General features: G+C 39.4%; 3 protein-coding genes across 9 annotated transcripts in view; all 3 read left to right on the top strand.

Moving 5' to 3' along the window:
• The first annotated feature begins 4955 nt into the window (after positions 1–4955).
• LOC103701895 (DCL-like protein) lies at positions 4956–8494 on the top strand. The gene is made up of 2 exons (XM_008784112.4): positions 4956–5535; positions 7963–8494. Exons 1-2 carry the CDS (start codon positions 5041–5043, stop codon positions 8290–8292), a joined length of 825 nt encoding a protein of 274 aa, XP_008782334.3. The 5' UTR covers positions 4956–5040; the 3' UTR covers positions 8293–8494.
• Positions 8495–14736: 6242 nt separating this feature from the next.
• Positions 14737–16187, top strand: LOC103701792 (transcription factor SAC51). 2 transcript variants are annotated; one of them, XM_026802495.3, is made up of 2 exons: positions 14737–14877; positions 14964–16187. In XM_026802495.3, exon 2 carries the CDS (start codon positions 15000–15002, stop codon positions 15948–15950), a length of 951 nt encoding a protein of 316 aa, XP_026658296.2. In that variant the 5' UTR covers positions 14737–14877; positions 14964–14999; the 3' UTR covers positions 15951–16187. The 2 variants fall into 2 exon arrangements, with proteins under 2 accessions (XP_026658296.2, XP_026658297.2); XM_026802496.3 differs by having other exon boundaries at positions 14740–14877; positions 14975–16187.
• Positions 16188–19464: 3277 nt separating this feature from the next.
• LOC103701791 (protein ALTERED SEED GERMINATION 2-like) overlaps positions 19465–27950 on the top strand; it is a 35385-nt gene continuing 26899 nt past the window's right edge. For 4 of the 6 annotated variants that reach the window (XR_015972160.1, XR_003384644.3, XR_003384643.3 and 1 more), the window contains exons 1-2: positions 19474–19857; positions 24636–24704. Coding sequence is in view for 3 of the 6 variants with exons in the window: in XM_008783964.5 (XP_008782186.3) it covers positions 19786–19857; positions 24636–24704 (141 nt within the window). In the remaining 3 variants the exon portion in view is untranslated. Of the gene's footprint in view, positions 19858–24590; positions 24705–27950 lie in introns of all 6 variants that reach the window. The other 2 variants (XM_008783963.5, XM_088708934.1) reach the window with 2 other exon arrangements.

Genomic DNA, 27950 nt, shown 5'->3' with positions numbered 1-27950 from the left:
GATCCAGGGAAGTACTAGTGACATTGGTGGTTGTCACCCCTGCTCCGGGACATTTGGGGCATGGCTAGCGGTGACATTACCTTCCGAGCTTAGTACGTTTATAGAGAAGCTAATGGAGCTGCAGACTGAGTGGCTTCTTTTATGGCTAATCACTCCGAGGGGGTCCTTTGGACTGATGAGAGAGAGTTGCCTAGAGCACTCAGTGACTTGTCATATTTTGACTTCTTTAGATGTATTCATACGAGGTTGTTATGAGCTGTCCGGTGCAGCAAAAAATAAATAAATAAATACAACAACTTGTCGTATAGTGATATAATACTAATAGGCCTTGTTCTAGTTTATCCTGCTTGATTTGGAACGTGAAAGAAATTTATGTAATAACATCATAAAGTTAAAAATATCATATGGGTCATTAGGCAATAAAAATGGTCACTGAATTTTAAGGTATGCATCATGTACCAATTATGTTTAGTTGCACGCATGTTTCAACAAAAAGGATAGAAATGAGCATGCAACTTGAAGAGCAAACTTTCACATGTTGCAAGAATGCAATAAAATTGCTATAGAGGAAATTAGGCACCATATATATGCATCTACTATGTTAAGTTAGACCCCCACAGCCCTTATTTTCCCACTCTTTATCGATTATATGTTCAGTGTTTTCTTGGTAATTGTATAAAAACACCTGATGGCATAAGTCTGTGGCAGGCTAAGAACTGCTTAGTAAACTAGATAAAGGTGATGAGAGCAATCATGGTGCAACTTAGGAACAATGATTATTTTTTTTTTCTTTTGGCCGATGAAACAATGATCATTACAGAATAATAAAGTGGATATGCCGAAACTCAAAAGTTATGTCTGAGTGAGAGACAAGGTGATGAGACCAACTAACTAAATGGTTTTGTTTGGCAATGCCTGGCCTTAAAAGTGTAGCAACAAATTTCAGATTAAGAATGCTCCCTAGCAAATGACTGCTCGTGAACATGATGCAACCTTCAAAGGAGGATTCAAAGAGGGAAAGATCGGCCCGAGAATAAATTATTGGACATTAAGCCACTAGCTACCCAAATCCGTTAATACATCAATACCACATGCCTTGTGTTTGTTTTTTTTGCTAACGCAGGTGTTTCATACTATATGGGTACGAATACAGCTAGAAGAGTCTGACATGCCTTGTGTGAACCGGAGAAAATTGTGGAATGGTTTGAAGTAGGAGCGAGAGGAGAGGGGTCAGGGGTAAGAGCTGACGAAATAGAAGACAAACCCAGGCCAGCTAAATAAGAGGGACAAAGTAAAGAAACAGAAAGCTAACAATAACAGAGAAGATGATGCTCAAAGAAAGTGGCATAACAAGAAGCCATAAATCCTAACCTTTACATTTTAATAGACAAATAGCTGAGAAGCCACAAGCTTAATGTGCTGGGTTGGTGAAAGGATTGAGGCAGTATGCATCTTTTGTTGGTTAGAGTGACCAGTTGAGTTGAATATGGTGGCTGCAGTGAACAGTTACTTCGAATATGGTAGCTATTTACCACTCAAGACAGAAACATCTAGCGATAGTATTCCCTGATTCAAGGTTCATGATACATCTTGACATGTACCTTGACATGCAAACGAATGGCACTAGCTTTTGCTAGAACTCAATAAACTTCCATCAAATGTAATATGCCTCCACCCAGGATTGAACATTGAAGGTGGCAACCAGCTGAACCAAGTCCTACCAATCTTAGTATGCCAACTCCCATGCTCTCTCTCTGTTTTTTTTCTTTTTTTTTTTGTTTTGAGAGAGAGAGAGAGAGAGAGAGAAAGAAAGACCCGCCAGGATCGTAATAGCCTAAGACTGAATACTAGAGGATTCACCACCCAAGACTCGAACCTGAAACCTCTGATTGCTAAGTGGAAGGATTTGGCCATTTGGATAAGCCCCTGCTCGTAGTTGCAGACATATTAGAAGCTTGCAAATTAGAGAGTTGACACAGTCCTTCAATGCTTTGTCTCTCTCTTTTTGTCAACATTCTCATCTTAATCATCCCCAACTCCATGAGAAACATCAAGTGGATAACAGTTTTGAGCATCTAGACGGGGCCTAAACAGACTATGTTGAAATTTGCACAGTACTGGATGCTAACATAGAATTTTTGAAGTTTCAGTTCTTACCCTACCCTAGGCGGATACTTGTTTCTTTCTTTCTTTCTTTGAAAAGGATACCTATTCCTTTTTAAATTTTTAATTTAGATGTTTGGATTCTTTATTAAAAATTCATTACTCAGCTGCCCCAACAAGCAGTAACTGCAAGCAATGGGGAAGCATTTTGTTGCAAGTAGCATCCACTATGAGTTGAAACCTCTCCAATATTTGAATGTGGAAATACAATTACCAACCTCTTGTTGAATATGCACACATTATATCCAAGTATGACATTTCCAAGTGCATGATCCCTCGCATTGTCTTTTGGAGCAAATTTTGCGATGTCATAGAGATTCGCTTACAAGTACAAATTGAAAATTCCATTATATCAAAGATTTCTGACATTAGACGAATAAAGGATCGGAATCCTCTCTTAGCTCAACACACTAGGGGCATCTTAAATTTTGGGCAACAAAATCAATTAGAGGCTGTTTTGGAGTTTGTATTGCCATAGCCTTCTTTATTTGAAGCTCCGCTGTTCAGTTAATTGGAGATGATAGCCAAACATACTCAAGTATTAAAGCATGGACAATGGAGATACGTAGTTCACTCATTACCACTGACCCCAGCTAGAATTCTCACTAAATGCAGTGCATCTATAATGTGCTAACTCTACATGCAGCAGTAGCTTTTTAGCTGAAAAATCAGATCAAGGAAATCAAACATGTTGAATCACAATATAAACTTGTCAAGAATGACCGCAAATAAAATATACAACTCACTTGTCCAGCACCTTCAGCTGCACAAACTACAGCTGGTGTCTGTCTCAGTGAGATATTCAGAAAGAAAATCTGGCTGCTGTCATTAAAAAATCTCAATTTAGTTGGAAACATTCTGCTTTTCCTAGCATACATACCTCTGGGATTAACCCTATATCAACTGTCCACTAGCTAGTGATGCATGCATCGATTTCATAATACCAATGTCATGGTACACACTATGTGCCTGCAATTAAATTTAGAAATAAATGAAGAAATTCGATAATTAGATGATGAAAATGCATTATAAAACTAAAGAATTTGGCAGGATGCTGTAAGTTGTCTAAGCACTTCTCGACACCGCGCAAAAAATTTTCGATGATAATAGTACATTTAGTAGTGAATATAAGGAGAATCAAACAATAGCAATTGACACCATTTTGGACCTCCATATACGCAGATTTATGGCTCTTTGTGCTGCCTCAACAGCAGTGTCAAAGCATCCATCTCCTGCAGCACCGCACAATCAAACTACATGCAGTAAGCTCTGGCAAGTGTACAGGTAGTTGCAAATCATTTGCATGTCAAAGATGTCAAGATATCACAGACACACACACACACCGACACGCACGCGTGCACTCACATGTACGTGCGAACGGATGCACACAAAAAAAAGGGAAAAAAAAACTTAGCAGAACATTTCAGAATCAATTGCTTACATGATGCAAGAAAGAGCTACTCTCATACATCTCTTACAGCGCTGAAACCAAACTACCATGCAGTAAAGCCTCTCATTGCAGGTATGCCGACGGAGGCAAAATAGTCCACAGTCAAAGATGTCTATATATCAAATAATAAAAAAAATGTCATAAACAAAACGTTTTATAAATGATTTTCTAAACGTTATCATAAAGACTGCAGCAAGCGAAATTGGACCCAGAAATAAGGTAAAATATTACTAGGTGAGAAACAATGACATTGGAGAATATCAAAAGGTGTTTAATTTGGCTACAAAATTCCCATACATTTTGGTTGGTGGATAAGCGAGTATGTACATGCGTGCGCGCACATATGGAGAGATAGAGAGGGCAAATATTTGAGAAGCTTTTTTTTTTTTCGATACAACGGTCGCTCATGTTAATCGAGCGTGAGTGCAACTAACTAAGTCAAGATACAATACATGGCATAAAGATGGGAGTACTGTAAGCAATAACTCACATACGCGTGACAAGCCAGCATAAACAAGGTTTCAGCCATATATCCATTCACGCAGATTACTCTCCACCGCAATTCATTCATGCGGATTCTGCTCCATATATCAAGCCTCCATTGTCCATAATTAGATCCTAAAATCATGCAATTTATTCATGCAGATTCTGTTCCACATATCAAGCCTCCATTGTACATATTGAGATCTTAAAATCATGCAATTCATTTATGCAGATTCTACTCCACATATCAAACCTCCATTATTAAATTCTAGAATCATGCTTGTACAGCTAGCCTCCATAATAAGATCCTAGAATCATGCTTGTACAACGTGTATATTTAACTATTTAAAGACATCTAATGCAATGAAAGCTGTGTGGTATTCTTGCATAACTTCTCTACAATTTGAGAAGTTTTTTTTTATTTTTTGGTACAACGGTCGCCCATGTTAATCAGGCGTAAGTGCAACCAATTAAGTCAAAATATAATACGTGGCATAAAAATGAGAGTACAATATCAGTCCATGTTCACCGGACCTCTTTGAGAAACTTTTCAAGATCACATTGCAAATCAGTTCTACCATACTAACAAATTAACAAAAATGAAGATCAAAAACTGCTTTCTATTTCCACCCAAAACCAAGAGCGTGATGCTTGACCACAGGTTGAAAGATCTATTCGGAATATTTATGCCTCAGATCATGGGTTGAAAGATCCATGTAGGTGTACCTACCGGGTCGGGTTAGCAGATATTGGATTGGTAGGGATAGGTCATAGGGTCCGCGTCTGATGCAGTTCGGATCCGGGTCAGGATTGGATTTCCCTCCTCAAAACCCTACAGGAGCGATTAAAACCCCCAGTTTCTTGGGGATCGAGGGTTTTTCCCATAAGAAGCTAGGGTTTTTCCCATACGTCCGAGCTCGTTCTCTGGTATCAGAGTTTCGATCATGGCGGAAGAACTCGCGGCGAACCCCCAATCCGACGAAGGAGACGCGCCGGTGGAAGCCGGATCTGCCGTAGACATGGAGCTGGAGGCCTCATCTCCACAAAACGCTGGTGATTCCGAGCCCCTGGGCGCAGACGACGAGCCTAACGGGGTGGAGAATCAGGCGGAGGTGGGCGGAGAAGGTGGGGCGAAGAGAGAGAGAGAGGAGGGAGGCGATGCGGCGGCAGCGGAGGAGGAGGACGAGGATGGAGCTTCGAAGAAACGGAAGGTCGAGAGGTCCTTGGAAGAGGAGAGGCTCGAGAAGGTGGAAGAGAAAGAGGAGAGGGAGGAATTGAAGGCGGCGGAGGAGGAGGAGAAGAAAGGTGCAGAAGGTGGGGACGAGAAGGATTCGATGACGGCAAGCCTGGGACCGAAGGTGTTTACCTCGTCGGTGGAGATGTTCGACTACTTCTTCAAGCTCCTTCATCACTGGTCTCCGAATCTCGATATCAACAAGGTGATTTTTTTGGGAAAATTGTCTTATAGTTTTTCTGCAGCGACCAAGTTACCAACTTCTTTTTAATTTAATGTGGCTTCCTGATTGATGCTGAGTTAAATTTTTTGGAATTACATGTCTAAATATAATTTATAGGGTGTGCTTTTTTATTTTATCAGGGAACTTGGATTGTTGATGCAGTATTAGGTGGGGTTTTCGTGAAATTCGAATTTCTACAGTACAAATTTTACGTTATTTTCTGTTTGTTCTTTGCAATCTTCTGATTCATGCTTTTTTCCCGTTGTTTTCATTGCAAACCAGTTGGAATTACATGCCCAAATAGAATTTACAGTGAATGGTCTTTTATTAGATAAGAAACCTTGGATTGTTGGTATGGGATTTGATGAGTTTATATGTTTTCTGCATTGCAAAAATTAATATTTTGTCGGTAATTCTTAACGGTGTCCAGAATCGTGCTTTGTTCAAGTCGATTTGGTGAAAGTTTGCTGGGTTTTCATGCCTAAATAGAATATACAGAGGGTGAACTTTTACTGAGATCAGAGAATTTGCATTGTCAATAAGGACTTGATTGGATTGATGTGATAGAAATCTTGCTTAAATGGAGTTTCAGAGCACTTGTAAATGGCACTTTCAGTTGGTCCGTGATTTTAGTTATTATCTCTTTTTTCTGCTGTACACTCTCCCCTTATTTCATGGCTTTCTTTGGCACATAATTCTGTTTAGAGTCATGTTCTGTTTATAGTTTTGATTAAGGTACAATCTAATGGTAGTGGCTCCTCACAACCTTGGCCTTTTCATTAATTTGTTTGTAATATCGTGATATCATGGCTACATATTGTTTTGTATGTTCTACTTTGGAAGTGCTATTTTTGTTTCATTCGTTATTGGGTTTTAGTACTGTAGAATCTTTTCACCAAACTTTCTTTAGCTGACAAGTGCTATTGCTTTCTGAAGGTAAGATATATTACCTAATTTATATCTATTTCCAGTAGTAACATCATTATTTTTCATTTATAGTTTATTATAATATCTTGAGATTTGAAAGATATTACATGCATCTAGTGGACCATGATGAAAATTACATATGCCTTTTTTTAACCTATTGTTTTAATAGTAAAATGAATTTCTAATTTTTGCGAGGAGTCTAGAAGAAACAATAGACAAAAAAAAAATTAATTATGGGTTCAAAACTAGATTGTTTGTTGATTTCCACACCTATTGAAATTTTTGTTAATCATCGGCCATCAGATTTAACAAAAAATTTTTTGAGAATTTTAAACCTGTCTTAGTCTTTAATTCACAATCTAAACAATTGCACCAATGTTCTTCAAGACTTTAATAAAACTGATAGCCTATTGAAGAATATAGCTTGTTAGATTGATATGCTTCTTTGGCATTCCAAACAGTTGCTAATACATGTTTCTTCATCACGGATGGGTCCTTGTGCTTTCACTCTCTGAAGTATTGTTAGTTGCTATTCTCCCATGTCCCTAAGAGCGTGATGTCTTATATCAACGCAACACATTTGGGATCTGCCAAGTATTAGTAGTTCTCCCTTGTGATGTTTGAATTTGTTGGGGGAAAAGAAAACTTTTTACCTACTTCTTAGCTTAATGTGATATTTGAACTTGTTAGGGGAAAAGAAAACTTTTTACCTACTTCTTAGCTTAATGTGATATTGGACAACCTCTTTAGAAGGCGAAGCAAATGGAAAGTAAAGTGCCAATGGAAATTTTGTGGAATTATTATTAGTAAAGCTCAGATGCCTCTTCTGTATTTGTGTTTGTAATCAACTCATTTAATTAATCATGTCATGTTAGATTTTACCTTATATTAGTGGAGTATGATGGAAAACAAATCAACACAAGTCATGACCATATGCGAGACTCAGCATGGAAGATGGGAATAATATTTTTTGCTTGGGTTCCTGTGCTTTTACTTGATTTTGTTAAAATCTCGCTTATGTCTCATCGTATCAAATAGCTCCATCCTTCACACTTGAAAGTATGTTCTTATCATTTCGCCACAGTATTCTCTTCCATGATTTGGTGAATACTTTGCTACGATAGTTGCTTAATTTCTTATTTAATTTGCTGTTCTTCACTATTTGCCCATGCTTTGTACATTACTTTTCATGTAGATACTGTTCCCTCCAGTTTCAGGTTAAAACATCAGGTCCTCCCATATCCTAGGATCCTTGTCCATATAGGTCTGACATTGCCCAGCTGTTGTTTATATAACTAAATATTAAGATGTCGCTGTATGCATAAAATAATCTCAGTTTCTCTTTATTGAACTCCTGCGCTGTAACTGACTTCGTCATTCTGTCTGCAAGCTAATGTCTGAAAGTTAAATAACATGTTTCTCCCACACTGCGTTCGGATTTAAGTTTAAGATGTTTCGACTCACATCCTTTTGTTTGTGCAGTACGAGCACATGGTGCTGTTGAATTTACTGCAGAAGGGCCATCCGGAGCCTGACAAGAAGATTGGAGAAGGGATCCAAGCATTCCAGGTCCGCTACCATCCGACATGGAAGAGTCGTTGCTTCTTCATCGTACGGGTTGATGGAACTGATGATGATTTCAGCTTCCGTAAATGTATCGATCGGATTCTCCCATTACCTGACCAGATGAAAGTCCCGTCAGCCTCAAATGGCAAGAAGGTTGGCCATCAGAAGGGCGGCGGCGGCGGTCGTGGAGGCAAAGGTGGGCGAGGCCAAGGTGGGCGAGGCCGTGGCAAAAGAGGCAGGAAGTAGGATCATATCCTGTTTTAGCCACAAAGTGGTCCAATAGGTACTTGGTGCTTATTTATGAGTGAAAGCTCTGGAGTTCTGCTGTTTCATGTTAAAACAAGGGTCATGCCAGCTTTAGTTCTATGGACTTAAAACATATATCTATTTTTTTTGTATGTTGACGTTATGTTTTGTTCTCTCCAAATCAGAATACCTTGCTGACTAATTTCTGGAGTTTCACTGGTAGCCTACTGCTTGCTGCCCAGTTTTCAGAATCTCACTGGCGAAGTATTGTATATATGTATAGAGAAAGTTGAAGGATATTAAAAAAAAAGAAAAATCCTTTGAACTTCTCCCCCTTGCTTGACTTCAAGAGTTTGATAGGCTTGGGGTGAGGTTCTCTCTTGAGCCTTCAAAGCCTAATTAACAATTTCTTCGAATATAGTAGTCTCCCACTTTTTAGGGGTTTCACTTGGTAGTTAGTTTTGGACGATAATAGCTTCCCACCTCCTCTAAATACAGGAGAATAATCTCTCATATGGTTTAACCTAAAAATAAAATTTTTAATGTAATGTTAATCTATCCTATGATAATAGCTAAATGGCCTGAGGCTTGGAAATGCGAGAAAAGACTTGCCAAGCCATGATCAACAGCAAAATTCCCATATCATAGGCTCATGTGACCTTACTGTTCAAAACTATGGTTCCATTCAGGCGTGACATGTCGATGTGGGCATCTCACAGCATGGCCGGGACCAGAAGAAGAGTTTGTGTGGGCATGTCAAGGACCCCTCGCGCGCTTCGTCATCCTGCGATCGACAGTCCCTGGTTTCATGCAGGTATTACATGTGGATGTGGACCTCTCGAACCAAGCCAACGATGATGGCCCTCGCCCGCAAAATTATAACATGGATGAAACGAATGATGGCTTGTTGCTTGGCACCAAAGAGTCACAAATACAAGGTAATTCTTCACGCTTGCGCAAATGCTCTCCTCTCCTGCTGACTTGTGGAGCCTAAGCATCATCATGACCGCTGTAAGTTTTGACAAAGACGACCACTGCGAGCCTTTGACATGAACGCCTCCTCTGTACGCACGTGCGAACTAATAAGCATGCCCTTTGGGACAAAAATTGCACGTGTGTGATGATGGAGGCTTTCGGGTCGGCTGACCATCCTCCTTGCCTCATCTTCTACGTATATAAAACAAGAAGCATATCAAGGCAGAGAAGGAACGGATCCGAGGGTCCACTGATTGATTCTTCGATTGGCCGGCTAATATTAGGGTTGGGGTTATACCTTTCATGCGGAAGAGAGAACGATTCACCTTCCTTTATGCGGATCTGCTAGTAGATCATCCACCGAATACTTTGAGTTCTGTGCAAATGGGTGAATGATGGAATTCAAAGTGCTTTGAGATCTATGCTGTGGGTGATCCAAGGATGCGATATAACCCCGATACTTAAAACATCGAATAATTGATGGTGATGATGGAGGGGGCCATGGTTAAATGGCTTTACAAGTATGGTGTCTTTGTTGGAGAATCCATGAACTAAATAGTTCCATACTTTCTCAAAATATCTGATAGGAGAAATTACTAGGTAGAACAAAATCATCGTAGACCTAGGATGAAATCATCCTAGCTCGTGTTGCTTTTTCTTCTTTTTATGTGTAATAGCAATATGCACGAGAATGCTTTCATCTTGGATCTATGGTGGACATGATCCACCCAATAAATTCTCATCTGAGGGCCTCACACACAAGTCTCATGAGTCGAGATGTGTTTGAGTGTATGCACTATTGGTAGGCCCTCTCCAAGTATAATATGGTGTTACTTCTGAGCCTAGAGAAGATTGTCATGTGTGTCTTTAGTCGGCAACATGACTTTACTTGGTTTGCTTGCAAGGTCAAGCCAACTTGGGACATAGAAATTTAAAATGAACGACTAATATACCAAAAGTTAAAAAGGCCCAATACTTCTCTAAACATAAATTATTAAGCAATCTTATTGTAATTATCTCCCTATGTCTTTGAAAATATTGTCTTGTGATGAAAAATACTCACTTGATGCTGCTTTGATTTTGGTATAATGTTGATAGCATTAAACACTACATCTCAAGTGTCCCAAATCTTTAATAACACGAATCACTCTACTTCTTCCATCTCTCTACAGATACCACGTTAATTAAAATGCACCACAATCAGTTCTACTTTTGCTAAGAAGAAGAAACAAGACTAGTCTACTAGCTAAAAGCTTGGTGCATTTATCAAACAACGGGATTAAAAAAAAAAAAAAAATCCTTGCTTTCTTTTAAGTGCACCAACATATCAAGCAAAATTGAATTTTTAAGTATTAAGAAACAAGTTGAAACGAGGTTTTTAGAAATATAAATTAGTTGGCAACTAAATTTTTTGGGCAAATGTTAGTGAATCTATTTGAGAATTTAATTGACCAAACTGAAATCCAATGGCTTCAAAATGTGTACTTAACAAACTTTAAAATAGCAAAATACGCAACAATCTTTATCATATACCAATTTAAGTGATCATCCACTTGAAATGTTTTGATTTGTTAAAAAATGGATGGGTAACACCTCCTGATTTCATAAAATGTCTGCGTACAACCATGCATAGGGTCACAACAACCGTACCAACAGAGTGCCTACTAACCATAATTTACGTAGTAGATATGTGACAAATAAAAATATATGTTTTTGATAAAATAGATTTATTATACCAATCTAGGATAACTACGTTTATGAGCATCAGAATATAAAATATATGAAAACTTGGAAGAGATATCTATCCCAGCCATCCACCATCAAATATAGAAGGTAAAATATATTTTAATTTTAAAAATAAATGATGAACCCCATTGTAATCTCTCCTTATTTAAGCTTAAAAGGACGCCCCTCTGGGCGTGAAACTAAAAGATCGTGCTAAAGTTACAGTAGTAGTCTAGTATTATAGGTGATCTTGAACTATTTCTTAGCAGATCTTCTCCAAACCCTTAAGATTCGGCAGGGTTTAATATAATGGCATGTGTACTTGTGCAATATTCTGTCTCCTATTTTATATTGTGACTCCTTGCTTTGTTTATTACATAGGGTGCAACGTCACCATTTGCCTTTGGGGAATCAAATCCCCAAAAAGCTTTCTTGCAACCCCAGGTACCATAGGGTAGTGTGAGAATGAGCCAGTGCAAGTCTGATACACTGAAAATGATGTGATGATCCTGCTTTTGGAGTCAAATGTGATGGAAGAAATAAAACAGTGCGTTAATGGCTTGATCTAACAAGTATGACCAATTGACATTTTCTATGGGTTCATTTTTCTCATGTTTTTTGAGAGTTGAAAAGCCTCCTCATGCGAAGAGATTCTCTGAAATTTTTCTTGCCACCAAGTGATTCTAAAGCTGTCCTTGACTTTGTTTCCATTGCAAAGTAGGAATTTTATTTTTTGAATCTTCTTTTTCTTTTTTTGAGAGAGAAAATTATTCTCTTGATCTCGAGTGCAGTATAAAATATATTTTCTGACTCATGGATGCTCCATATTAAAGATGAAATATCCAGTTATGTAATCATATGACTAGATTGATTCTATGTATGCCAAGTATTGCACAACCACATGCAGTTTAAACCTTTAGTATAATTTTCACTGCAAAGTGGACATAAGCCATGCACTAGACTAGACATTAAATGAATAAACAAACCAGGATAAGTAGTGCGACTTTGCCGTACACATACTTTTTCAAGATTAATTTTTCACTCTCAAGACATGTAAATTAAATACGGAAGAACTAATATCACGTACGTCATATAATGAAGGACATTAGAATTATTATTTAGATTATTCTTGTATTTCTGAGTTTTTTTCAAAAGGAAAGAAATAAATCGTATTAATTTAGAAATAAGTAATAGTTGATGAATTCCCGTTTCAACTGGCCAAATTTTACCCTTATATTAGTAAATCTTCCATGTGGTTTCAATTGTTATAAATCTAGCATTTTCAATTTATCTATTCAATTATATATTTGATCCTATTGAGTTAAGTTTTTGTAATTAACCAAGATCAGAATATGTACAATAGTTTGTTTAAATTTTTTTTGAAAGTTTGTTGAAAGAGAAAAAATTGGCCTTCAAATAATCTTATTCAAAATCTCTGTCCAATAAATTACTGAGCCTAAAAGATGTTTAAGTATGTTCATTATGACCTTCCTCATAATACTTTCATATAGAGCAAATGGCTAAGAATTAATTATATAGATATTTGTGAATTTTCTTGTACCGATAGCCGTATACTCCATGCATTTCACAAGAAATAGTATTTTACAGCTGAAAAAGTTAGGGTGCATGAATTAATTAATTTGATCATAAAATTATTTTGAATTTTTTTTTAAATTTATCATCCACCAAAGTATAAAAAAATGTCTCAGAGAATACTATTGTATTCAATAGTTTTTGTTATCTTAAAAGTGGAGCCACTAAAACTGAGGATCGAAGTGGTTGGACGATATCGATTTGGTTTGGTTTTTACCAAACCCATATTACATAGTTAATGAAGGTGCTGACTAAAACTTGAATTGAAATTGGCGGCACATGATTTTTATAAAAGTTAGATCTAATGAATTTAGACACATGTTAGCTCGATTACATTGAAAAATCTTTCATTTCAAAACTTGAATCTAGCTCTAGCTCTAGTGCAGTTTGTCTAATGAACAGTTTAATTCTCACTGGAATCTCAGACTTAACCTAGTCTCAAAAGAACATTGGGTGAGTTAGATTCAAATATCATCCAATCACCTTGCACTGCAATAACACCATCATTTGATGAAAAATTTTCATCTAGCCCCAAATATATATTAATTGCAATCACATATTCTCATCAATTCTCCAGTGTGGTGGACACACTCATTCACGTGAACCCTGCTGCTCCTTTACCGTGGCACCCAAGAAATTAGGTTGATAATCCCATGGGTATTATGGGCATAAAAAGATCGAACGATTACATTTCCGCAGGGGAGATTCGTGTCCCCCTCCGCCAACCCCCAAACAATAACCCATGGGTCCGAGCACGCCTTCCCCTCTGGTCAACACCTTATTTGACCGCACCCCATTTATTAATTTAAACGACGAGGGCAACTACGTTGTTAAAAATTACATTTCAGAACCACTGAACGGTTCGTAAAATTATTAATGAGGAGGGGTAGTTTAGTCCCGGTGAACCGATAAAATCCACGCCCCTCTCTATTAATTCTGGTTCCGATTTTCCCCCTTCCGCGATCTTGCTCCCCCGCTTCCCGATCTCCTCTCTTGTTCCGCGCGTGGATTGGATCTTGGGTTCTCTCGATCCGTTTTGGGCGAAGCGATCTGAGGATTTCCCTCGGAATTGGTCTTTTTCCCGTGTTTTTTGGGTGTAAGTTGATGGATGTTTGAAGTCTTTCGATCTCTGCTCAAGAAATCGGTTCTTTTCTTGTGGTTTATGCTAGAATCTCTGGTTTTATTGGTTTTTTTTGAGGATTCTCAGCTAAAAATCGATTTTTTTCGTGCATATGCTCAAGAATTTCGTGTTGTTTTTTGGTTTTTTTTTTCCCGCTCCGAGTTGATGGATATGTGAAGCTTTTTGGCCGAAGGTTAGTAAATTGGTTCCTTCCATGAGATTTGTGCTTGGTTATTCGAAATTTTATTGGCATTCTACTGGAACTTCCGCTCAAAATTGGAACTTTTTAGGGGCTTAGCCGTCTCCGAAGCTGTTTACTTTCAATTGTTAAGGGTTTGGAAGTGGTTTGAACTGTGATTTCTCGTTCATGAAGAAAGTTTTGGTGTTCTTCTGATGTAGAGTTCGGTGTTGCAGGGATCTAAGAGTGGTTGAAGAGTTTGAACAGCATGCGGTGGCTGAGCCTCTCCGTCGATGTTCTCCGGAAAGTTATTTCCTTGAACTTGTATTGTAGGGTTATTCTGTAACTCTGCTTCCGTTTCCCCTGCTCGCCTCTTTTTACTGCTTTCCTTCCTTTCTCTTGGTACGCGGCATCGAAGCCATATTCCCTTCTAACTCATCGAAACCTCGAAAAGAGAAAGACGAGAACAAGGGGACTTCTTCTTCTTCTGGTCTACTAGACTCGTCTAAGCTGCCTTCTGTGAAGAGTTACTGGGTTCTCTTCTCTTCCCATTTCTTGTGGTTTCTTTCCATTTTCCGGTGGAAAGGAGAGTAGTAATGGTGTGCCAAGCAGCGACGCAGTCGAGATTCCGAGCATTGAAACATGAGAATGGGATCGCCGGTAGCGCCACCATAATCGTTAGGATCATAGCTTGCTTCCAGCCATTACAGGATTGCCAGGTAAAAGATAAGAAGAAGAAGAGAAAGAACTCAAAGAAGCATAAAACCCGATTTCAGGGTTGAAAAGATCAAAGCTGAAGTTTTTCTAGCCTTCCTTAATTGCATAAGAATCTTATCCTTCTATTTTTCCAGGCCCAGTACTTCCGCCACCTCCTCAAGCCCGTTACGTAGATTAGCTTCCTCTCTTCCGCTTCATCAAATAAAGCTGGAAATTTTGCAGTTTCCGGAAGGGATTCTTGTGGATAAGACATTCAGTCTTAGCTGATTTCTGCCTGGTAATTCGTGCTTTCTTCAGCTCATGAATTTAAATCGTTGTGTAGCTTTATATACTCCTCTGATTGGTTGGTGTTTATATCCAAAGTGGTGTTTTAGGTGATTTCTTTGTTCGTTTTTGTTGATGGGGAAGGACTTTGATCCTTGGATCCACTTGCTGCACTCACCATGGCGATTTGGTAGCTCGAACTGGGCGAGTACTCTCCGGCAACCGGGTGCGAACACGAATTCCACGGTGTTTCCAACTTTCTTCAATCCTTATGGGTGTGCCTTCTCCGGCAATGCTGCCACCCCCTTCCCTGTGTTTCAAGAGCACAAATCCCTTGCGAGGACAACAGCATTGACCCCGCCTTCGATCCATGCTTATGGACTGCCGGAATTCACTAATCCTCGGAAGAGATTCCTGGTTTTCGATCACTCGGGGGATCAAACGAGGTTAATCTTCAGCCCGTCGGGCACCCTGTTTATGAGTCCGGGTCCCCTGAATCCAGGACTGGACCTGCAGGGGAGCAAAGAAACCAGTGTTTCCGATGGGCACGGCGGCGAGGAGATGCACGAAGACACTGAAGAAATCGATGCACTTCTGTACTCGGACTCCGACGATGACCGCGAGGAAGAAGAAGCCAGCACGGGGCACTCCCCGGTTGAGATGACGGGCGGGAGCGCCGAGGAGGTTGCTAGCTCTACCGTCCCAGCTGCCAAGAGAAGAAGAGTTGATGCAGAACTTGACGCATCCCTCGCGGACACGGCAAGCTCCGTGGTAGCGGTAGCGGACCAATACCATGAATTGCACGCAGACTGTAGGACCAAAGATAGCAGCGATGATGCCGAGTCGAGCTGCGTGAGGGGTGGCGAGAAAAGGGGAGTGGCAGAAGAAGAGCTGGAAAAACGCCATGACTCGAACCATGGAAACAAACGGCTGAAGAGGGCGAGGATACAAGAGACCGTCGGCGTGCTGCGAAGAATTATTCCGGGCGGAAAGGGCAAAGACGTGGCTACCATCCTCGACGAAGCCATTCGCTACCTCATGTCCCTCGAGCTGAAAACCAAGGCTCTGGGTGCTACTCCACTGTAGCAACACCATCAGCAGCAGCCCCACCATTATCAGTGCCCCTCTCTCTCTCTCTCTCTCTCTCTCTCTCTCTCTCTCTCTCTATATATATATATATATATATATATATATATATATGTGCATATGTGTGTGTGTGTATGTATGTATGTGGTTGTTTTAGTGTGTGTTATTGGCAGCAGTAGAAACAGTATAATGGACCTTTTTCTCTCCCCATGTATGATGAGTGAGAGAAAGACAGAAGCCAACGGGCTCTCTCCACACGTCTCCAACGATTGAAGGTGGGAATCAGCACTCCAGAGCACTTCTTGGCTGGGTTGCGAGTCCTCTCTCTCTCTGCGTGTGTCCTCGGCTTTTGATGGTGGGGGAGAAGGGAGGATGATGGGGCAATAAAGCAGTCCTACAGTGTCTTTGTGTGCCCGTGCGTGTGCTGGGCCTATGGGTGACGAAGGGAGAGAGTGAGAGCAGTTTCTTTTGACCGAAAGGGCATGATGGGGGGGGCTTCAGGCAGTGCGCGTGTGACGGTGGATTCCGGAAGGGCGTGCGCGGGGGCCGCAGCCTAGCTTCGATGCCCTGCTGGGCTTGTGATCTAGCTTTAGCGGAAGGTGGGTTGGTGGTGGTCTCTAGTAGGGGAGTCGAGTGGTGATCTCTCTGTTTCTCTTTTGACGTGGAGACTCTATGATTTGCCTTTGTTGGGGGGGCGTTTTAGATGAAGAAAAGTTGCGTGCATGGATGCAAGGGTGGCCTAGATGGTGATCCAACTGGCATGTTTTTTTTTTTTTTGAGCTAATGCGAGGTGGCATGATTGGACCCTGTCGGAAGGCCTGATTGGTATTTGTGGAGTGAATGGCCGAGGGCTGGAACTGGGAAAAGTGGGTGCCCATGCATTGTCGTTGATATATATGGTTTAAGGACTATTATTGGCTGAGTGCCACTTTGGCTTCCACGGTTGCATCTGCGTGATCTATGTTTGTCGATCTATCTGCGTCCACTGTCATTTGTCATGTCTTAATCATTTGTCCCCTCTGTAGTGTTGACCTTGAGTGGTTCAGCTGTTTGATCGATGTTACTGGTTTGCACTACCAATTTGATCAATTGATACTGCTTCAAGTCTGAATGATGATTTTGTTTTAATATCGCTTTCGATTCATAAGAAATTGCGAATTGTGATTGAGTGTGATCTTGTCTTGATTCATGAATATTTTCCAGAAATTCTCATTTCTTTTCGACTGCTCTTAGCGAATTGAGGCGTGAGATTTCTAAGCCACAGGGTTGGGCCGCAAACTGTGCATAGGAAAATCTCTGGTTCGTATACTGAAATGTTACAAAACCCATTGGCTCTGCCAGTAGATCTGTTTATGGATCAGATCCTGGCTCCAGACAGATATCATTAATTATTTTTGATGTTAGGCTATTTATCATGAGTTGAAGTACAACTTTATTTATTAGGTAAAGTTCATTAATTTATCTCTGCTATGTTACAACACGCGAGGAAAGTCCAGTAGAGAGCCTAGTGGGAGGCATAAAGAGTGGCAAATAAGGTAGAGGTTCTTCATTTAAAGGAAGAACCACCATTGTTGTCTGGAAGCCCCCACAACCAGATTTTATTAAAGCTAATTGCAATGGTTCAGTTTGGCCAAATGGTATGGGTGCGGTGGTGTTATTCAAAATCATACGGGATGAGTTCTGTATGCTGTGGCAATTTATAAATTTGACTATGAGACTTTTAAATTTTAATGAGAAAGTTTGGGATTGAGTATACTTTCGATTTCTTTGCTCTCTATTTTGAAAGTATGTATCTCTGTTCTGTGTTTATATAATGTATAAATGTCAAATACAAATTTATTTATGTATTTGGGATAAAAAAGGTTGATAGGCAATTTGGAGAATAACCCCCTCCTAAACGCAGGCAACCCTATGCCTTAGTTAAGATAGAATCTGAACTGAGATCTCTTGGTGCAACCATAAGAGTGTTACTAGTCTAGCTAGCTGGTTGCTCCATATAAGGTTATTTAGAAAATAATAGTGCAAACCAAGTGATTGTTTCATTGCATGGGAATTTTTTCGATACGGATAAACTTAACAGTATTCTCTTTAAAATAGATCTTGTGAAAAATCGGTTTTATGAAACCAACCAAACATTCATTTTTATGAAAGTCATTCAATTTGAGTTTTTTTTATAAAACTATCTTAGCACCACTTTCTTAGCTCCTCTCATTGTCCTCCATGCTGGTGATTCTTGTCACCTTGCTTAGTTTCTTCCATCTGCTCGTCCCTACTTGATTTCGCATCATTTGTGGTTTTCAGTAACGACGATGTCACCTTCTCGAATATACTCTGCAAGGTAGGCATCTCTCTCTCTTTGTCCCTTCAGCAACAGTTTAATCTAATAAGAAGTGTTAAAAAGTGAAACTTGGAAAGTTTTACACGAATCAGATGCTTGTGATAGAGTTTATGCTAACTTCTTTTCAGTTTTCAGTCATTATTTTCTTTCGAAAAAAACTTCTTTCTATCAGTTAAACAACCAAGACGTAAATCAGCTTCTAGGAGATCCAACTACAATATCACCCTAAAATGTGGAAACACACAAATGACAGTACTCGCGAGTACGGCTAGATGATTTGAACATCATAGTCAATTGAGCAATCAGAACGTGAAGTTCGCTATTCTTCGGGGTGAAGTGTTGGGAGTTAAGACCAAATATAAGAAGATCTATGGGGATCTATGGGACGTAGTCACGTAGAGGAGTCATTCTAACAGATCTGGAAATGGATATTTTGGAAGACATTATCTAGTTCCTTTAGGACATGATTTCGAACAGAGCATCCAGATGACTGATCATACTTAGATCGGAAGGGGATTGTTTCTTCGAAATTTTTGTACAAACGTCGTTAAAATTATCAAATTTAGCCTCAAGTTCATGCCTAAAATTTTCAATAAGTTTGGCTCTTATGACACCGACTTCTTGTTTAAATACTCCTGGCCAGCTACCAAGTTTATAATAGTCTCTGTTCTTTAACCATGAATTATTATAGAAATATTTGGGATTAAAATGCAATTCAGAGTAAGATTAGTTAGCTCGATATCTATTTAAGCTTCTGCAAGTTGCAAATTTCAGAGTTTCACTTGACCAACTCAATTGAGTACATAAGAAAGTTTCTCTCTCTAAATTGTCATAATATGCTTAATGAAAATAACCGGCAGACAAGAGCAAGGATTAGTAAACATTCACTCTTTCCCAAAAGCATAGTTCAAAATAATGGCCTCTTCAATATTATAGCGAAAGAAAATACTCCACTTTTGAGTGCGATTTAAACATTGATTTATGTAATTGAAAATAACCAATTAGGTTTACAGAAACCTAAAAGCCAATCACTGTTCTAATTTGAGTAACTCAATGGTCGGGTCCACAGTACCAATATCCAAGCCCAGGTCGCTCGCTTGTCGGGCCTTATAAATATGCCACGTGTCAACTAATGGATGAAAGGTTTGCTTCTACCGGGTCGCTATCCGATCCGGTGGGCCGATTGTCAAGAGTGCTCGATCGTACCTACTGGAAGCAGGTTGAGGCAACCGGAGGGGTAGATGAGAGCAAACCACGAACCGGGTGGCGTCAGACCGGAGACTGGCATCTTGTCCCCTTCTCCCTTCTCCCTTCTCCCTTCTCTTCCCTTCTCTGCTTCGCTGCCGCGCCCAAACCGACCTAAAGAAAAGAATTTATAGAGAGTAAGCGGCAGGGTTACAGAGAGAATAAGGCCCTCTCGCTCGTTTTTGAAGGAGAGGGAGGAAGAGCTAGGGTTAGGGATTCCCCACCCCCATCTTGGTCCTCGCTTCGTGGCTGATGGAGTCGTGGAGCTTCCCCGACGGCAACTTCGCCAATCTAGTGGAGAGCCGGCGCATCGACTCCCTCCCGGTATTCTCGCCCTCCCCTCCTAATCTCACCTCATTCCACCACGCCGTGTATTACAATTCTTCTTTTCTTTCTGTTTCTTTAGCGCTTTTCGCTCTTGCTCTTGTTTTCGTTCCATGTTTCTTTTCTTTTCTTTTCTTTTCTTTTTCTGGGTTTTCTTGTGATCTGGAAGTGTTTCTTTTCTTTTCTTTTCTGGTTCTGGGTTCTTTTCTGTCCTGGAGCCACCAAGAGAATGTCGGACTATCAGTTTTCAATTGCTTGATTTTCTGAGATCTGCTGGGCAGAATGATAAGAAAAATTGGGCCTGTCTGGATGATTCTTTAAGTGGTACAAATGTTTCCGAGTTGAGTGGGTATTCGACGTTTGTGTAATTTTTCTGGTTCTTGGCATTGATTACTGTTTCTGGATTCAACTTTAAGAGGTCTGCTAGTGTTTGACTCCATTGAAGGGTTAAAATCGGACTGATGGTACAGTGAAAAATGGAGATGCTATATGATTGGGGGGCTTCTTTATGGTTGGAGGGCTTCTTTATGGTTCTTTAAAGCCGAGGCATCTGTGGTTATTCTTGTTCATAGAGCATCCAATCTCTGTTTTAGGTTGTTATATAGTTTGAGAACGATCAAAGGGGGATATGATGGATGTAAAGTGGAAGGGGATGTCAGTTTGGAGGTGTTTCATGGAGAAAGCAAAAGCTCACTAGTAGAAGCATATGTGGATACATAAAAACTGTGTGTTTTCATTGTTGGTATATCTGAAAAGTCGTCGAAGCTAACATTTGTTCTATAGATGGTTTTTTAATGTTTTCAAAATTTGAAGCAGCTGGTTCAAGTGGTTATACACTAATCACATAGATCTATATAATGGATTGCAAGCATCAAGTATGGATTTGTTGTCACATTGGATTGCTAACTATGAAACAATGCATTTATGTGCTACACTTGTCAAGCCTAGGAGGCTATGTTTGCCTAGTAATCACGATATTCCTAAAGAAAACTAGACTGTCGTAGGCTCACGACTTTTTTATGCTAAATAAAACCATTTCCCACAATTTCAACTCAGCCATCTAGATGATAGATAGCGTTATAAGAGTTGATGATTATTTATACATGCCAGGCTGCATTTGTTGGTGAAAAGGTATGGTGAACACTTATTTGATTGGGCTTGTGAAGTATTTCTTGTATATTTGCTGTCAAATTAATTGTTTACTTGTGCTTTGATCCTAAAGCTATTTTGGAAGATTTGTCAACTTTATCTGTTCACCTTTCAAAAGGTATCTTGCGCAACAACCCTTTTTACATTAGTTTGGCTAGGGGGACATTTTATTTCTGCGAAAGTTTTCTTACCTCCATTTTTTAGTAGTAAATGGTAATCTTCAATTAGTGTTGAATATATAAACAAACTTAAGGGGCGCTATGAACGGGAGACATATGGAATATAATGGAGAATCTTTTATCATGATGCTATTGCTCTTGAAACTATGATGAAAAACTATCTGGTTTATGAGCCTATCTTTGTAAATTCAAATCTAGTGGGGGCGGTTTTTTATGAAATAAAAGAAAATACAAGTGAGGTATAGGGGTATGTTGCTCTTTTTTAGGGATGAACTGTTTCATTTAAACTACAGAGGCAAATCTTTTTGTTTACAAAAGGATTTGTTGTTATTCCCCTTAAAGGCAAATCATGAGTCTAAATTGAACAATTCAAGGCCTTTGTTTTGATTATATAAACCCGATTCAAAGAGTAATTGGTCAATAGTATTTGATGTTCTCCGATACCTCCATTTTAAGGATAAGAGTGATGAAACTTGGAAGCCACTTTAACTTATCTTACCAAAGCATTTACATCATTAAAAATTCTTATACCGTCATGGGTCTATAATGTTGCTTAGAAGTTCAATCAAATAAAACAAGCAGGATTTAAACCTTACTTCCCAGCCATTCTGTCTACAAAGTCTTAAATTAATTCTCTCCAAAATCCTTCTCTACGCTCCAAAATCAATATTTTGAGACCATATATGTTCCCACAGGTATCTAATTCTTGATTCAGATAAAATTATTTTTGATGTTTGACAGCTCTTAAAGAAACCTATGGCCCTTCCATTCTCCATATCTGAACAATTTTGATTTGATGTTAATCCATTGGCATTTTTCGGGAAGAAGGAAATATGCTTATCTGCTTCCTTAAGCCAGATGGCCCTTGTTGGAAAAATCTTCTCTCAAGTCCGATTCTGCATGCCTTTCAATGATCAATATTTGTACTTCACTGAGTCACCAAAAGTTGCGCTTTTGACAAATCCTTTTGTTGGACAATTTTAATTTTTCATAATGTTCACTAATGGTAAATAATTTCTATGAGAGATGCATAAGGGATAAAGGTAAACAGATTCTCTTAAGACCATTTACTGAGGTATCATGTGATAGTGGTGGGCCAGTTTGGCATTGGCTCAGTTTGTGCCTTGCTGTGCTGGTTCTTGACACTCTTGGCATGCATTAGCATGGTTGTCGTACAAGTGCCATGTGTTTGTAAGGATTGGCATGATAATAATGTGTCCATGGCAGTTAAATTCGTGTTTTCTATTATACAATGACCTTTCTAAAATGTCTTGAAAACCTTCATATTAAGAAGCAAGGCATCCAAGAATCTTTTCCTTAACATTGCATTGCGCTAAGAGGAAATGATAAAGACCACAATATATGGGTATAGTACATACACGAGGATGCATGTATATGCATGCATTCTATTTGGCAGAATTATAATGCAAGTAGGTTGGGAATGAGGGTTTAAACTCATAACCACATGACCTAAATATCATGTTTTTATTCTTATGTCTCTAGAAAAAAAGGGATAAAGGCATTCCGGGGATTAGGTGCATCCAAACATGTTAATCACATGGTAAATGATGACAATTTTAATGCCCGGTTAGGTTACGAGATTACTCTTATAGTCTTATTATATTTCAAATGCACAGGATCGAAAGAAGGATAATATGTCATTTGTAATGAATTTGGGCCTACCTCTTTTCTCCTTGTTTTTATTATAACTACACCCATATATCCATATACATGTGCAAGAGACATTGGAGATGTAATAGATATTGGACGTTGTCTAAGAAACCAAGAGCGTTAATTAAGTAGGTCATAAGAAATTAGGAGGAGAGGTTTTCTTAATTGGTATATTGATATTCAATCAACTGGTGTATTGATATTTAGGGACATGTATGCTGGAGCTCTAACGATCATTAGTGTATTTCCAGTCATAGTGGGCTTACACCAAGGACCGCACTAAGCCTTATCTTGTTGCACTTATTATAAACATTCTAGATATTTGTATTTAGAAGGATGTTTCATAGTGTGCAAGGAATGCTGAATCAATCCGTACTGGCTGGTTCAGCCTGTATCGAACCAATCTAGCGTTAAAAAACGATACTGGTCTGTATCGTTTAGGCCAATTTTTTTTTGGGCTTTTGAGTGTGTGAACCAAGCCGAACCAGTGGTACCAGTTCGAACCGATACCGAACTGTCCGGTGGCCGACCGGTATGCCTACAGGTATCGGCTTGGCGATCCTTGACCATGGTATGCTGAACCGGTTCGTATCGTACCGGTCGGTACTGGCCGGTTCAGCACGTACTGTACCAGTCTGGGCCTTGACCGGTACGGTTCAGCCATGAAAAACCGTACACAGTCCGTGCCAATATAACCTAGCCGAAGCCGGGGAAGAAGAAGAGAAGGAGAGAGCGAGCGGGGAAGGGAGGGAGAAGGAGAGGCCTCCGCCGCCATCGGAGGGCCTCGGGGGGCCGGCGGAGGCCGAGGGGGGGTGACAATGCTAGTGGGGGGGGGGGGCGGTGGAGGCCGCGGGGGCGCGGTAGAGGCCGATGCCATGGCCGCGGAAAAAAAATGGAATTTTTTAAGTGAAGTCGGCAAGCGAGTCGCCCACTTCACTTAAAAAATTTCAAAATTTTTTCCGCAACCGCGTCCGGCCCCCTGCGGCCCTCCGCTAGCGGTGGAGGCCTCTCCTTCTCCCTTCCTCCCTCGCTTGCTCTCTCTTTCTGGCGAAGGCCTCTCCTTCTCCTTTCCTCCCTCGCTCGCTCTCTCTTTCATCTCGTCTTCTCCGGCTTCCGGCCCTCGGTATGAGCCCGGTACCGAAATGGTACCGAGAACGATGAACCGGTCCGGTAGGCCACCGGTACGGCTACCAGTACCGGTTCGAAATACCTTGCCGTTACTATTGTTTTAATTTCTTCGTATATTAAGGGAAACAATCATAGAAGTTCTGTAGTTTTTATGGTCATTTTAGGTATGAAAATATTCTGAAGCAGCCTTAGGTTCTCAAGCTGCATAATTTCTTCCTGTTTTAGTGATAATTTGGGTGCTGACCTTACTTCTTACTTAATTTTCTTTCTTCCTGATTTGCTGTCCTGTCTTTTCTTTCTTTTAAATTTCTTTATGTAATAAAAGCATTTGCTTTTCCTGGCAATTAATGTTAAATGCAAGTAGCTCTTTTCTCTATCATGCCGAACTTTCCAGTTAACATTGCTGTTTCTTCCAAATATGTAAAAAATTAGGTGTTGTTTATACAAATAACCTTCACGGTTCACACCCTACTGTGGTTATTTTTTGTGGGCATTGTAGTGCATGCTGATACATTTATCAGAATTCTAGCCACTTTGAAGGACATCAACCTTATTATTTATTTCAGTGGCTTACTGAAGTTTTGTAGCTTGGTTTGATCTTGGTAGACTGTATTGCTGCTTCGGAGTTACAATTTTCGTGCTGTTATGTAGGATGTGAATCGCAGATTGCAACTTCATTCATCTTTGATACAAAGGCTTGCCCTGGAGGAAGTTATGGAGGTATGAGTTGTTATAGAAGTTCTATTCTGCTTTTCTATGGTGTTTTTGTCCAAGCAATGTTTACTTTCCTGGATCCTGTAAACATTAAGAAGTGAATGCTATGGCAAAAAAATAATAATGAGATTGACTTTATTTGCTTGTAATTTCTTGTGCCTTGTATGCTTGATGTCTTGCTCGTGTATTTCTGGTTATCAATTGTTTAGTTGGGTAACATAGCTAACATAGCTTTTACTATTATGTGATGACTTGACTAATGAAGCCCTAGAACAATTTATGGGTCTTGGGGCCGAGAAAAGGAATTTGTTACTTTAAAGAGAAGCTGTTAACAAGTTTGAATGGTATTTACTTTGTCAAGATAAGACACTAAATATGTAATGTCACGTTTTCCTAGCTTTATTTGTAGTTTACTTTGGATTTTCATTTTTACAATGGGCTAGAGTCTTATTTAGTGCTTCAAGCATTGTTCATCTTTTAAATTTGTACTTATGTTTTCGTAATCAGAAGTCAGCTAGACAACCTTTCTTTTTCAAAATACTCTATCACAACTTGATTTCATATTCATAAAAAGGACCTGAACATATGTACGTCCAAACTTATATGGAAAAAAGTTTAATCATGTGATTCTATCTACACTTCATGCTGGGTTGAACATGTAGTCGATCTTTTTCTCCTAGTGTTGCCACCATATTTTTTATGCTTGTCTTCTGACTCTTTAGAAGATCCCTAGTCATAGATATTCCAGATGGCTCTACCTTGCATTATGTGGAGCACTTAAAAATTCAACCAGGAAAGGTAGTCTTATATGCTGCACTAACGAGGTACCTATTTACGGCCATGACATATTTATTTTATCCTTCACCGAGAACACTAAGAGAAGAGGAAAGAGGCTTTTTGATACTTCTTTGCTTCCAATTCATTGTGCAAAAATTTCTGCTGCAATTGTAAGTCTGTGCTAGAAAAGCAAAACTACACTGTTATCATAAAATTTTAAGTTTTTAACCCAGTTTTGCCATGCATGTAAGAATTTTGCCAAGGTATTTTATTTCATATGTCGTAAATCAACCTATAATCATATAGAGTATGACATGCCAATTTTATGATCAATTCCTTTTTGTGTCGGTCTAAATATGAAAAAGCAGTGGTGTGGTCCATTGTGCCCCAGCTTTTTGTATTTTTTCTTCCATGGGTATATATGAGGCTTCATCAATGGGAATTTAGGGAACAGCTGAACAGCCCTCCTGCTATAAGTAGAGCACCCTAGCTTCTCCTTAAATTTGCCTGTCAAATTGATTTATTTGAAGATTCTGCTTTATTGTTTTGCTTATTCATCGGGCTAGAAAGTTCTCTAGCTTACACATGATTATAATCAATGCAGATAATGCCATTCTTGTTGAAGGTAGGGTTATTTGGTCATATATATGGACTTTGGTTTCTTATTACTGACACTAATAACTTAGAGAGGAAACTTATCATGTTGAGGTTGAGTTATATATATGGATCACTGATCTTTGAAATAATCTGGCCCACAACCTGGGGTTTGATATTGCAGTTCATATTTGGATTTTTATTCTAAGCTACATAGACTCAGATTCCTGTGTTGAGTGTGTGTCTAAGTTTTGGATCTTTCAATATATAATAATTTCTCCTATGGAGCCATGTCTGAGTGTCTTACCAAATTCCGTGTTTACGTCATATGCGGGTATTTTTGGCTATATTGAAGGATCTGGCTATATTTTGTCGAGGTTGAGTTAATCACAGATCTTTCAACCACTCTTGTCCAGGACCTCGAGTTGGAGATTGTGGTTAATATTTAGGTTTATCCATAATTAATAGTTGTCTGACAGTCTTGATCTTCTTTGCTGGAAACCAGCAACAAGGAATAATTTTATGTTCATTAGGTGGTTCCTCCAGCCTCCAAGCTCTAGATAGTTAAACACATTGGAAGCAGCATGCATGGGAAGGAGAAAGAAGAAGTATAGAACTTTACACTTCATAATAAAATCCTACAACTCTAAATAGTCCAAGAGCCTACAACATAGACTTCCTAGAACCCACCCGATGGCTACAATAAGAAGAAAAGGAAGCCTTTTGGAGATGCATGATTGATTAGAAGGGAGGGAAATCTGGATCGAGTAGGCTACCTTCCTTTCTACTTATTCTTTCCTCTTTTCATCCCTTCTCTTTCTCTTCCCTCTTCACTTCCCATATTTATTTCTTTTCTCTTTTCATCCTTTTTCATTTGCACCAAAGAGAGATTGGATGCTTCCCATGTTTATCACTGGTATGATAATTGATAGCAAACATGCACCTCCTTGCTTTGCAAAAATTAGGGTCCATCATAAAGCATCTAATCTCTGATATCCTGAACTTGGTAAGTTAAGGCCCAATGCTCAAATATGGACCGCGACAAATAAAAGAGACCAAGTAGAACACTTAAAAAATTATATAATATCATAAACTTTTTTATATTTTATAAAATCATAAACTTATCATCAAAAGAAAAAAAATCATAAGCTCAAGTAGAACATTTAGCCTAAAAGTTTACCTCCAGATGCTGGTTTTTGTCTTCCCTTAGTCTGAAACTGTGATTCTCAGTTTGAACTGCATCAAAGTAGAAGAAAAAGAAATAGTGAAGAAGAAAATATGAGTAAATGATTTCTAGACCTGGATCCCTTCTGATATTTGAAACATAATTGTGGAATTGTTCCACACTTCCATTTGATGTTTAAGAACCTTTTGGATTTTGAGATTTTCAGTGGACATTTTGCACTTATGATTTTAGGGGCCTTTTGGTTTCTTGCAATTGGTAGTCTTAAAACTCAACTGCATCAAATGAGTGGCGGGCAGCTATTTGCAGTTGTCTGATTATATGCAACTCGTTTGCGATGCTGCAACTAGGTTACCAAAAAAGGGGGCCAAAAATTTCCTGGATCTTTTGCAGTAAAATTGATAGCAAAAGCTTTTCCAACTTAAGTTGCAAGTGGGGTGCGAAACCTTTTCCACCCACACGATCGAGACAACTCTCCCTTCTCGTAGCACACCAGGCTGCAAGCATGCTCTCCCCCTCCCCCCATTACCTGTTTGGTGATTCCCTGTCCTCTCTCACCTCTCTTTCCTCTCTTTTCCACCACCATTTGCAATTATCCTCTTCCCCTTGCACTATTAGTTGCCTTCATCCTTTTTTATCAGTCTCTCTTCTCCGTTGCCTCCCTTCTCCACCATCACTAGCTACACACTATTGTCCTT

Source organism: Phoenix dactylifera, chromosome 12 (genome assembly GCF_051530095.1).
Source record: "Phoenix dactylifera cultivar Ajwa chromosome 12, Ajwa_hap1_PhDact_Kaust_v1.1, whole genome shotgun sequence".
In the NCBI taxonomy this organism is placed as follows: Eukaryota; Viridiplantae; Streptophyta; class Magnoliopsida; order Arecales; family Arecaceae; genus Phoenix; species Phoenix dactylifera.
Note: the sequence above shows the minus strand (reverse complement) of the source record. Positions and strands in the feature narration are given on the sequence as shown.